The sequence below is a fragment of the Giraffa tippelskirchi genome, chromosome 13 (genome assembly GCF_054371585.1).
Source record: "Giraffa tippelskirchi isolate mGirTip1 chromosome 13, T2T-mGirTip1v1.2.pri, whole genome shotgun sequence".
Lineage (NCBI taxonomy): Eukaryota > Metazoa > Chordata > Mammalia > Artiodactyla > Giraffidae > Giraffa > Giraffa tippelskirchi.
This window is the reverse complement of record NC_137287.1, coordinates 3,327,700-3,339,898: the sequence shown is the minus strand read 5'-3', so window position 1 is coordinate 3,339,898 and position 12,199 is coordinate 3,327,700. Positions and strand designations below refer to the sequence as shown.

Here is a 12,199-nt window from a genome sequence, read left to right as displayed (position 1 = left end):
CCCAGCACTGACTTGGGCCTGGGTCTCTCCTAGGCTTGGGTCCCCCTTCTCTGCACCAGGGCATGGCGCCTGCCTTTCCGCCTGGCCTGGGGGGCTCCCTGCCTTCAGCCTACCAGTTCGTTAGGGACCCCCAGTCGGGCCAGCTGGTGGTCATTCCCAGCGACCATCTGCCTCACTTTGGTAAGTTCTGGTCCGTGGTTGGGGGCAGGGGCTGTGGTGGCCTCGTTCAGTGAGACTGTCCCAAACGCCATGGGCCTCCTGTGGTGGGGAGGAGGTGTCCATGCCACAGAACGGGGTGGGGGTGTCACGGAGCCACAGGGTCCCTGTTCTGATGAGTTCCTACCCAGAAAGCCCATGTGGAGAACCAAGGCAGGGCTGCCTGGGGTTGGGGGCCTGGCCTCCGCCATGGTGCCCCCCAGCCCTCAGGAATCCAGTTTGCAGAACACTGGGTGTAGCGGGAGGAGGTGTGGAGTCGCCACGTCGGCCACTCCCGCTGTGTGGCCTCCGGGACCCCTTGCGTGGGCCGCGGGGACTGGGGTATGGCTGAGGAGGAGGAGGACCGGCTTCCCGGCCCCCAGGAAGCACCCAGAGGCCCAGCCGAGCCTGGTTCTGCCACTGTGTGAACGCGCAGTCCCTCTCTGGGCCTCGGCTTCCCCGTCTGCGAAGTGGGGTGATGGGCGTCGGGCGCTGGGTGCAGCCTCACGGTCCTCTCGCCCGCAGCGGAGCTGATGGAGCGGGCTGCCGTGCCGCCCCTCTGGCCCGCCCTGTACCCACCAGGCCGCAGCTCCCTGCACCACGCCCAGCAGCTGCAGCTCTTCTCACAGCAGCACTTCCTGAGGCAGCAGGAATTCCTCTACCTGCAGCAGCAGGCAGCCCAGGCCCTGGAGCTGCAGAGGAGCGCCCAGCTGGTGGTGAGTTGGGGTGAGGGCGTGGTCACATGGGGGCCGTGGAGACCGTTCCCGGAGCCCCTTCCCATTGACAGCGAGGCGGAGGGGTCAACCTGCAGACTGTCCAGTTCTGGACTGGGAGGGAGAAATGAGAGGCTGGTGCTCAGGGAGGGCCCCCTGGAGGAGGTGACGTCTGCCCAGAGACCTGAAGAAGTCAGTTGTGGAGGAGCCCTCTGGGCAGAGGGGATGGGGTGAGCAAGTCCGAGAGGCGGACAGAGCCTGGCGGGGTTTGGGAGCCATGGGGAAACCAAGGCAGGAGAGGCGGCCCCTCCTGTGGATGGGAGGTGTTTGCCTGGGAGCTGAAGGGATCTCAGTGGGCTCCTGCCGTTTGCTGAGCCCAGCCTGGCCCAGCTGGGCACTTGATGGCCTGGGCTCCCCTCCTGGGCCAGGGCTGGCTTCCACCCATGTTGCCTGGTCCCATAAGATGGGTGACACTTGGTGTCCCTGTGTGGTGACTCCCTAAAGCCCACGGCCCTCTGCCTTCTTGAAGGTGTTCCTGGACACTTGTCCTCTGCTTGGCCGTGTCCCTCCTTTTTCGTGCGGCAGCTGCTCAGGAGTCAACAGAGATGACATACAGTGAATGGGGCCCAGGTTTTGAACCTTTTAGTTCTGCCATGCCTGGCTGTGTGCCTTGGGGCGAGTGAATTCACCTCTCTGGGCTCCAGGTTTCCTCTTGTGGAAACGGAGTGGCTGTTAATTTCTGTCATCGAGCTCCTTATTGAGACTTCACAGTGGTGAGAGTGGGGGGCTTGGAGCCCTCCTTCACGATGTATTTGTGTACGGACAGCCCGCTGGGCCCTGGCTGATCTTGAGCTGTTTCCTCACAGCCCGGGAAGGGCTCACCATCGGAGATGTCTGAGACCTCGCTGTGATAAAGCGGGGGGGGGGGGGGGGGGTTCTCAGGTAGCGAATCCTCCGTGCAAGCAGCTGCCCTCGTCCCACGATGGAGCTGGGGATGGGACAGTCCTGTGTCTTCAGGGGCCTCCCCAGCCCCGTCTGCTGAAATTCTACAAGGAATGCTGTGCTTGTTACGCAAGCCGGGACGGAATGTCCATCTCAGGCAGGGTCCTGCAGCCCCCGACCCTGCCTGGTGTTCTCCATGGGCCGGGGGAGCCTGGGGGGCCGGGGCAGGTGCCGGGTGATGGGTCCTGCTGCGCTGACCCTGCCTGCTGGCCCCCCCACAGCAGGAGCGGCTGAAGGCCCAGGAGCAGCGGGCGGAGATGGAGGAGAAAGTGAGCAAGCGCAGCCTGGAGGCCGCGGGCAAGGCCGGCCTGGGCACCGCGGGCCCGGGGCTGCTGCCGCGGAAGCCTCCGGGCCTAAGCACCGGCCCCACGGGCACCTATGGCAAGGCCATGAGCCCGCCGCCTTCTCCCCGCGCGTCCCCCGTGGCTGCCTTGAAGGCCAAGGTCATTCAGAAGCTGGAGGACGTGTCCAAGCCGCCCGCCTACGCGTACCCCGCCACGCCCAGCTCCCACCCCAGCAGCCCACCGCCCGCCTCCCCACCGCCCACCCCGGGGATCGCCCGCAAGGAGGAGGCCCCTGAGAACGTCGTGGAGAAAAAGGACTTAGAGCTGGAGAAGGAAGCCCCCAGCCCCTTCCAGGCCTTGTTCTCAGGTAGGAGCTGGTGAAACAGGTGTCCCGTTCATCACTCACTCATTGGTCCAGCCGGTCGTTCCTCCTTTCCCTGTTGAGCACCTGCCTTGTTGGGTCAGCCAGGAACTTCTGGTGTTTTGGCTGAACCAGTACGTGGCTTGCTGTCAAGCTCTGGAACGAATCGTCTGCCATCGTCTCTCTAGTCTTCCCTTGGTTGTAGGGTCGGGGGAAATGGGTCTAGATCCTGAGTTCAGAAGGCCTTGTTCTGAGCATTGAACAGAGCAACGCCCGTCAGGTATTCGGCACCACGCCGCCTGGCTCATAGGTGCCGCATCGTCACACTGACAATGACAGTATGTTCCGGGTCGTACCCCTGCCCACGTGCGGCACGCATGCACGCACGCGCCCTCTTCCCGTGTCCTGTGTCCATGGGGACGCTCAGCGGGTGGCCTTGACAGGGCCTGAGGCTTGTGTTCCTCGTCCCGTGGGAGGACGTGAGTTCGAATTCCAAAATTCAGATTTCAGCCCCTAGAGTGCTGTGTGGTCTTGGGCCACTGGCGTCCCTCTCTGGGGTGAGCCGATGTCTTGGTGACAGTTGAGTCAGATGTGGAGCGCAGGCCAGGCTGCGGGGCGGGTGGGGGTGCTCTGTGTATCTGTCTCCCCTGGCTGGCTCCTGTTCAGCCCTTCCTGCTCGCGTCCCCCCGCCCCCGACGGGGCCTGATGCTGCAGAGTCAGCTGCATGCCACCCTGCTCTCCGGGAGATTACACTTTTTGGTGGGGGTGGTCAGAGGTAAAAAGGTGGGGGCAGCGCACTGTTACTATCAGTTTTTGAACAACTTGAATGTCCCACCTCTGCTGAAAAAGAGGCGGGGCTGGTGGGTTCTTGTAGGACGGACGGCAGAGTCCGCGGGGCTGGGTGGGGACCATTTATGGTCTTTTTTCTTTTTAATAACTTGTGTATTTTGGCTGTGCTGGGTCTCTGTTGCTGCGTGGGGCTTTGCCCTAGTTGTGGGGAGCGGGGGCTACTCTGTTGAGGTCCACTTGCTTCTCATTGTGGAGCATGGACCCTAGGGCGCGTGGGCTTCGGTCGTTTCGGCTCCCCTGCCCTGGAGTGCGGGGTCGGTAGTTGCAGTCCATGGACTTAGCTGCTCTGTGTCACGTGGGAGCTTCCCAGACCTGCATTGGCAGGTGGTTTCTTTACCACTGTGCCACCAGGGAAGCCCCCTGCGTGGGGTCTTATTAGCAGGTCCTTCTGGTCCAGCTTTGTGCCGGGTGCTGAGTTTGGGGGCACCAGAGACAGAGCCGTGGATGGGTTCTACCTTTGAGACCTGAAGACCCTCGGGGACTGCAGGGTGGCCAGTTTTTTCTCTCTGGGGCCCAGATGTGCAGAGAGGCCCCGGGGTTCGTCAGGTGCCGTCGGGAAGGGCTCCCAGCCCTGCAGGGCAGCCGAGGAGAGAGGGTGGCAGGCGGGTGGTTGTTGATGGGGACATGGGCTGTCGGATGGGGCCGGAGGGGGCCCCCACTGACCCACGTGTCCTCTGCAGATATCCCAGCCCGGTACCCGTTTCAAGCCCTGCCACCGCACTATGGGAGGTCCTACCCGTTCCTGCTGCAGCCCACGGCGGCTGCCGATGCCGACGGCCTGGCCCCCGACGTGCCACTCCCAGCCGACGGGCCTGAGCGCCTGGCGCTCTCCCCTGAGGACAAGCCCCTGCACCTGTCCCCGTCCAAGGTCCCAGAGCCGCTGCGTGAGGTCCCAGACGAAGAGCCGCTGGTGGAGCGGGAGGTGAAGGCGGAGGTGGAGGACATGGACGAAGAACCCGCTCAGCTGCCCTCCCTGGGGTCCCCGCTGACGCTGCCCCCCGAGGAGGCCCTGGCGGCCCCGAGCCCGGCGGGAGGCCGACTGGAGGCCCAGGCGCTGAGTGCTGGTGGCCAGGGGCCCGAGGAGCCCCCTGGGCGCCCAGACTTTGCCGAGGGGGCCGAGGCGCGGGTCGATTCACCGGGCCGGACAGAGTCCTGTGCTGCCGCCCCAGATCTGGGGCCGCGGATGACGCCGGAGCCGCTGGTGGAGGCCAAGGAGGAGCCGGTGGAGGTGCCTGTGGACGTGCCCATGGCCGTGCCCTTGGCGGAGGCGGTGCCTGGCGAGGAAGACCTGGCCCAGGCAGCCCTGAGTGAGCCCCGACCCAGCCTGGAACTGCCGGACTGTGATGTGCCTGCTGGGGAGGGCGAGTGCCCGAGCCTGGAGGCCCCCGAGGCCGGCCCTGTGCCCAGCGGCGCCTGCTTCCTGGAGGAGGCGGGCTCCGAGGAGTTCCTGCCCAGCCTGGAAGACCCGCTGGCCGGCATGAACGCCCTGGCGGCGGCCGCAGAGCTGCCCCAGGCCCGGCCCCTGCCCTCCCCGGGCACCGGAGCCCCAGCTCTGGAGACGCTGGAGGCTGCGCAGAGCCTCGTCCTGGAGCAGAGCTTCCTGCACGGCATCACCTTGCTGAGCGAGATCGCCGAGCTGGAGCTGGAGAAGAGGAGCCAGGAGGCGGCAGGTGAGGCTTCTAGAGGTTGCTTTTCCCCCCTTGGCCTATTTTTTAATAGTTATTTATTTTTGGCTGCGCCACCGGGCAATGAAAACCTAGCACAGCACCCCCCAAAAAAACAAAACAGTTAAAGTGGTAAAGTTTACAGTAAATGTATTTGACCACAATTTTAAAAAATTAATTCACAAAGGGGAAAAAAGTGAATAGAAATAAACCATATTCTAGAGATTCTGAAACTTTAAAAATCCCACTTAAAAAAAAAATTTGTTTATAGGAAGGGAAAAAGCAGGCGTTTCCCGGTGGCCTGATGGTTAGGATTCTGCGCTCTGGTCGGGGAACTGAGATCCCAGCAAGCCTGGTGGCGCAGGCTTGTTGGGATCTCATGGGGGTCACTGATACTTCCTCCCAAGCCCACGGGCCCATGGGCTGTAGCCAGCAGACACACAGAAGAGGCCACCTCTCTCCTGGTAGCTCTGGCGAAGATGCTGTGATTCACTCATTAGTTGGCTGACTGTGGTTCATGCTTTTTGCAGAAGCAAAGCCTGTATCCCAGGAGATGGGATGGACTGGGCTGGTCTTGCCCAGCCCTGGATGGGGGAGCAGTCACTTCCAGGCTGTAGGTGTGTGTGTAGGGGGGTGGTCATCCTCAGAAGGAATGGAGTGCCTTCAGCAGAAGGAAAGTGCCTTCAGTGAATTCTGGGCTGGCACAAAACCACTGACGTTCAACATAGAAATCGAAGTGCTCCAAGAAGTATGTCAAGAGCCAAAGGGTCAGGTGCAGCCTTGCCACCCCACACTCCAGCCAGGGCACTCGCGCGGGCGGGGGTGGTGCACAGCTGGGGGGAGGTCATAAGAGCAGTGCCGGGTGTTCAGCTGTATTTCCTTTAGAACTTTTTCTACACTTGCACAAGCTTCTAAAATTAAGATCATTCTGTAAGCAATGTTTTGTTACCAGCCTTTTTCACTTTGTTGTTGTTCAGTCGCTATGTCATGTCTGATTCTTTGTGACACCAGGCTTCCCTGTCCTTCACTATCTCCCGCAGTTTGCTCAAACTCATGTCCATTGAGTCGGTGGTACCATCCAACCATCTCATCCTCTGTCGTCCCCTTCTCCTCCTGCCCTCAATCTTTCCCAGCATCAGGGTCTTTTCCAGTGAGTCAGCTCTTCGCATCAGGTGGCCAAAGTATTGGACCTTCAGCTTCAGCATCAGTCCTTCCAATGAGTATTCAGAGCTGATTTCCTTTAGGATGGACTGGTTGGATCTCCTTGCAGTCCAAGGGACTCTCAAGTCTTCTCCAACACCACAGTTTGGAAGCATCAGTTCTTCGGCGCTCAGCCTTCTTTTCCCCTTAGTATATCCCTTATTAAACATTTTCGAAACTGTGCATTCTTAAACATTTTTTTGAGCTACACAGTTTTCTGCCCGGTGGAGGCCCCAGCCTTCAGTTGACGCAGTCCTCAATTGTAAGGCATTTTAATTTGCCTTCTTTTCTATAATTTTCCTTCCTTCCTTTTGCTGTTGTAAGTAATGTGATGATTACTCTTGGAGAAAAATCTTTGCTTGTACCTCTGCTTTCCTAGGGGTTTGTTCCCAGGGGTGGAATTGCTGGGTCAGAACTGGGCCTTTTTCATCATCAGGGTCCAGTGCCCCCTTTCCTGGAAGCTTGGATGAGTAACACCTACTTCCCCACAGGCGTCTGTTGTTTTGTGGGTTTTTTCTTTTTTTGGTTGCGGTGCTTGGGCTTCTCACTGCGGTGTCCTCTTGATGGTTGAGCACGAGCTCTAGGCGAACAGGCTTCAGGAGTTGTGGCGCATGAGCTTAGTTGCTCTGCGGCATGTGGAATCTTCCTGGACCGGGGATTGAACCTGTGTCCCCTGCATTGGCAGGTGGATTCTTAACCACTGGATCACCAGGGGAGTCCTGTTGTTCAAGTTCATTGTTTCTTTTCTTTCATTTAAATAGTTCAGTACAAAATTTTTTTTTTTTTCCCCAGAAGACAAACCCCTCTTGATCATGCCAACTGGTGAGTTTTCAGTGGGGACCACACAGGCCAAGGGGCCTCTGGAAAGGAGAGGGCTGAGGATGGGTCACCAAGTTTGGGCCTCCGCCTGCTCTTGCCCCTCTTCACACTGCTGCCTGATTCATGCACTCATTCAGCTCCTCCTGTATGCTCGGCAATGCAGGGCACCAGCGGTGAACCAGGCCATCCGTGTGCAGCCCTCAGCACTGTTGGAGCGACAGGCGGAAGGCCCAAACAATGGGAGGGGGAACAGGGCATGGATGGGAAGGTGGTCTCCCGTAGCAGATGGCCAGGGAAGCCCCTCTCAGTAGGTGGGGGAGGGAGATTCTTCTGGGGAAAAACCACACCAGGCTCAAGGAAGAGCAAGTGCAAAGGCCCCGGGGTGACTGTTTGGCCCAGGGTAGAACAAAGGTGAGGAGGCCATGGGCTGGAGGGGAGCCCAGAGGAGAGAGTGGTTGCTAGGAAGTGGGATCACTTTGGGGGAGTGGTCATCTTTCATTCACTTGGAGTGAAATGAGGGGCCGTTGGAAGGTGGATTTGAGTTGCACTGATAGGATCAAACCTAACCGCAGTCTCTTTGGGGGCTGTGCGGGGGTCTGATGCCGGGGCGAGGGCCGGGCTGGGGAGACCCAGTAGAGGCTCCTGTCTGCATCCGGGCCTAGGTTGGTGAAGGGCGCATAGGTGCGAGCAGGTGGGTTCTGGGTGGAAATCGGAGCCGGCAGGCTTTGTGAAGGGACTGCAGTTGGGTGTTTAAGGACGAGGCTGAGGGTTTTGACCGAAGTTGCTGGAAGAGAAGAAAGGTTTCTGAGGTGGGGAAGCAGTGGGAGGGGCGCGTTTAGGGGGAGCCCAGCAGCTGGCGTGGACATGGATGCTCCTGGTGGCGCTCTGCAGTGCTGGTCAGGCGGCCTGAGCTCTGTGATCCTGGGGTGGGAGCGGCGTCGGGCTGGAGTTGGCGCATGGGGGCGCCCGTGTGCAGGGGTGCGGGCACCACACGGACAGGGGTGGGCCTGGTGGCCCTTTGCCTCCGACAGTCACGGATGGAGCCTGAGCATCGGTGCCCTGCAGAGTGCCTGCAGGCTTGGGCCGTGCGTGGTCCCGGTCCCACAGCAGGCCCAGGGCTCCGGAGATCTCCCCGCGGCCCAGCCACTTCCTGGCACCACTGGCCCTCCCGCTTCCCCAGTCCTGCCCCACCCAGCCACCCCTGGGCAGCAAGCCTGGTGTGCCAAGGCCAGCAGCCGTCCTTCCCGCCCTCCGGCACCGTAGGCTCTGTGATGGACCCTGGTCCTGTGGAGGTGCCAGTGCGTGTCGGGCCCGTTGCCAGGTCACCTCCGCGTTGCTACAGCTGCAGGGCTGAGGTATTAGCTCGGGCTGCAGGGCGGGGGGGGCTGAGTCTTGAGTAACAGGAGCGTGTGTCCTCACGGTTCTAGATCCAGGTGTCAGCAGGGTTGGGCTGGTTCCTCCTGAGGTGTCTCTCCTCAGCAGCCTGTGGACGGCCATCCTCTCCCTGTGGGATCCTTCCATGTGTGTCTGTGTAGCCAGACGTCCCCTTTTGTGAGGACGCAGTCTTGCTGGATCAGACAGAGCCCACCGTGACGCCGTCATGTTAACTTGATTCCCTGTTTAAAGGCTCTGCCTCCTGAGATGTGACGGCGTTAGGGCTTCCCACGGGGACTTGGGGGCACGCCGCTGCTGCCCTCGGCTATGTGTCCTGGGGACCCCAGCGAGGCTGGCGCGTTGGAGGGTGAAGCAGGCGACGGAGTCGCCGTGCGGTCCCTTCTGACGGAGCAGCTCTCCCCCGCCTTACCTGGCAACTTGAGAAGCTTACAGCTTGGAGGACCTCAAAGGGATTGGGGTGGGGTGTGTCACCTGGGGGGTGGGCCACAGGCTTCAGTGTAGTGCCTACTGCTTGAGGCTGGTGGGGTTCACTGCTTCCTGGCCTCAGTGTCTGTGAAGACAGAGCAAAACAGGGCTCTCAGCTCACACTGGGAACACGTGGCTGTGACTTGAGGGGAGCACTGCTGACACCTAGTGGTGAAGGCGGAGACGCCTCCGTGTTCCGGGACGGTGCCCAAGAACTGCCTGCAGCGGAGAGACGAGCCCGCGGCGATGTGAATGGCGCCAGGGTTCAGAAGCCCTGATCTGGGCGATACGCTTGTTGATGTCGATGTCAGGGAATTCTGCACGTTGGTTGTAAAGAATATACTTTTCCGGGACTTCCCAGGTGGTCCAGTGGCTAAGACTCCACTCTCCCAATGCTGGGGGACTGTGTTTGATTCCTGGGCAGGGAGGTAGATCCCACATGCCCCGACTAGGAGTTGGCATGCCACAACTAAAGGTCCTGCAGCCACAAGGAAGATCGAAGGCTCTGCGTGCCACAGCTAAGACCCGATGCAGCTAAATTAATAAATACTTTTAAAAACTTTCTCTTTAAAAAGAGAACATACTTTTCCCCTCAGATACACACGGACCGTTCTCAAAAATTGATCATATGTTCGATCACAAAGGAAACATCAGTTGGAAAACGAAAACTCGTGTCATTTTGGTAGAAAGACTGTGGAGAAGTAGGTTCTCAGGTACCACTGTTGAGATTCTGAGTTGCTGCAGCGTTTCTGAAGGGCAGTCGGAATATTCATCAGAGATAAACACACATACCTTGATCATGTTAATGGCACAGACAGGAATTTTCTGGAGACAGTGCTTATCTGTTCACTACCAAAAAAAAAAATCTGGAGCCACCTGAATGCCATCAGCGGGAGATTGTTTAGGTAAACTAAAGCTTATCAATCTGAGAAAAAACTAGGCTGCTGTTACTTGGTTTCGCCGTATAAAATTGCTGATATTCTAGTGGTTTTGACTTACAGAAATGGCACTTTGTGTTCAGGTTCAAGCTACAGTTTGAATGCGTGTATATATTTTTGTGCTAATGCGGAAACACGTTGAGTAGCAACGAGCAGAGTGTGATGTGGTGTGTATTGATTGGTGCTGATTTCTGCTTGTGAAGGATGCCTGGGTGTTACCCATGTTTGAATGTGTGTAAAAGTTTCTAGAACCACCTGCCACGCAGTGTCCGCAGAGGCATCTCCAAGGAGGGGCCTGATGGTGGGAGGAAGAAGACTTGTGTTTTATGACACTTCTCTGCTTGGTTTGTGGTTTTTATCATGTGCATATGTGACTTTCGCAATTTACAGAACTTATCGTGGGGTTCTTTTTTTGCTGATCGTGAAAACCACGCATAGTCCTTGTGGAAGATTTTCAGGACAGATACGCAGAAAGTCGCCTTGTTAGTGAGCGCCCTGCCGCTCTCTGGTGGCCGCCTGCGCGTCTGTGCACGGACGTGCTGTGAGGGAGTCGGGCCTGTGTACTCTTCCCAGGTGGGGGTCTGAGGCGGGTCGGCCGTGGTGCCCCTGAGCCTGGCCCCCAGAGCGCGGGCTCACCTGCCTCCTCCCGCAGGTGCGGAGCGGGGCCCGGAGGTGCGGCCCTCGCTGGAGAGCCTCCTGGTGGCCAGCAGCCACGTGCTGAAGGAGGTGCTGGATGGCCCCTTCGTGGATCCGCTCAAGAACCTGCGGCTTCCGCGCGAGCTGAACCCCAACAAGAAGTACAGCTGGATGCAGAAGAAGGACGAGCGGGTGAGGCATCCCAGGCGTGGCTCGGGGGAGCGGGGTGGGAGGAGGGCGGGGTGCGCCCAGAGAGGCCGCCTGGCCTGGACCTTGGCAGGCTGCACGCTCGGGGGAAACTGTTGCACGCCTGGCTTCTGCCACCACCTTGCTGGGCGGTCCCCAGCGAGCTGTCACCTCTTCCCTGGCCTCAGCGTATCACGTAATCACGTGTCAAGGGTGTGTCCCGTGGGCAACGGCTTGGGGGCTCGGGGAGAGCAGATGTGCACATGACTGATACCAGCCCTGCCTGAGAGGTTCTTGCGGGCCACCTCGGCCTGGACACGGCCCCGCAGCGCTGGCTTTCCGGTCCCTGGCGTGCACAAGGGGAGTCGGTTTTGCGCACGGCCACAGCTGGTGAGGGTCAGGGTGGCATCCCTGCTGCGAGGCCCCACGCTCACCCACCGCTCCCCGCAGATGTATGCCATGAAGTCCTCCCTGGAGAGCATGGACGCCATGGAGCTGGACTTCCGGATGCGGCTGGCGGAGGTGCAGCGCCAATACAAGGAGAAGCAGCGCGAGCTCGTGAAGTTGCAGCGGCGCCGTGATTCCGAGTGAGTGCGCCCCGCCGCCCGCGGCCCAGGCTCTGTAGGCGCCGCGCTCAGGAGGTCAGCCGTGCAGGCCACCAGGTGTGCGTGGCCCCGAGTGGCCCTTCTCCGCGCCCCCCCACCCCCGGGTTCACAGCCCAGCGTGTGATTCTCTTTAAGGGACAGGCGCGAGGAACCCCATAGAAGCTTGGCACGCAGAGGCCCTGGCAGGCCGCGGAAACGGACCCACGCCCTGAGCGCCCTGTCGCCCCCCCGCAAGAGAGGGAAGAGCCTCATCCATAGCGGAAAGTAAGGCTGGCCCCTCGGTGGGTCGGGGACTGGCACAGAGCTCGGAGGGGAGGCACGCGGGCCCGCGCGGGGCCTGTGTCGGTGCTGGGGACCTCGCGTCCCTCAGGCTCTGACCCACCGGGATCGGCGGCTCGTGGGCAGCACGGCACGCTGCCCCGGGCCGGCCAGGAGGGCGAGCGTGGAGCGGACAGGCACACCCACCCCAGCCAGCAAGTCGAGCGTCACCCCAGCGTCAGGCCCGTCTTCCTGCCGCACCGGCGTCTTCCACGGCTAGGGCCCGCTTCCCTCTGTGCTGGACAGCGTCACTCCCGGTCTCCTGGTGCATTGTGCCCGGGGTGCTCCCTGTGACTGGGGCCTCCGCGTCCACGCACGCTGGGGAGAGGCTCCTTGGAGCCACATGTGGCTGGAGCGAGAGCGCTCCCTCTGGGTTAGGTGTGGATAGAGGAACGATGTCGCGGTTTCCCCGGGCCTCCGGAGCGCGCCTCAGCCTGGGCCAGCAGGGCAGGCGGCCAGCAGGGCCTGGCTGAGGAAGCAGAGGGGCCACAGGGTACCTTCAAAGCCGCAGGAGAGGCTGTGGGTCTTCTCAGAAGACAGCTCCAAGAGCCCCCCCGTCTTGCATTTAA

The 12,199-nt window shown here is 60.4% G+C and overlaps 1 protein-coding gene across 5 annotated transcripts in view; it reads left to right on the top strand.

Moving 5' to 3' along the window:
- Window positions 1–12,199, top strand: part of TNRC18 (trinucleotide repeat containing 18) — an 80,036-nt gene that overhangs the window by 34,722 nt on the left and 33,115 nt on the right. For 2 of the 5 annotated variants that reach the window (XM_081552742.1, XM_081552738.1), the window contains 7 exons: window positions 34–180; window positions 721–911; window positions 2,132–2,561; window positions 4,085–5,074; window positions 10,538–10,713; window positions 11,158–11,294; window positions 11,448–11,576. In XM_081552742.1, coding sequence (XP_081408868.1) covers window positions 34–180; window positions 721–911; window positions 2,132–2,561; window positions 4,085–5,074; window positions 10,538–10,713; window positions 11,158–11,294; window positions 11,448–11,576 — 2,200 coding nt within the window. The remainder of the gene's footprint in view (window positions 1–33; window positions 181–720; window positions 912–2,131; window positions 2,562–4,084; window positions 5,075–10,537; window positions 10,714–11,157; window positions 11,295–11,447; window positions 11,577–12,199) is intronic. The other 3 variants (XM_081552743.1, XM_081552741.1, XM_081552739.1) reach the window with 2 other exon arrangements.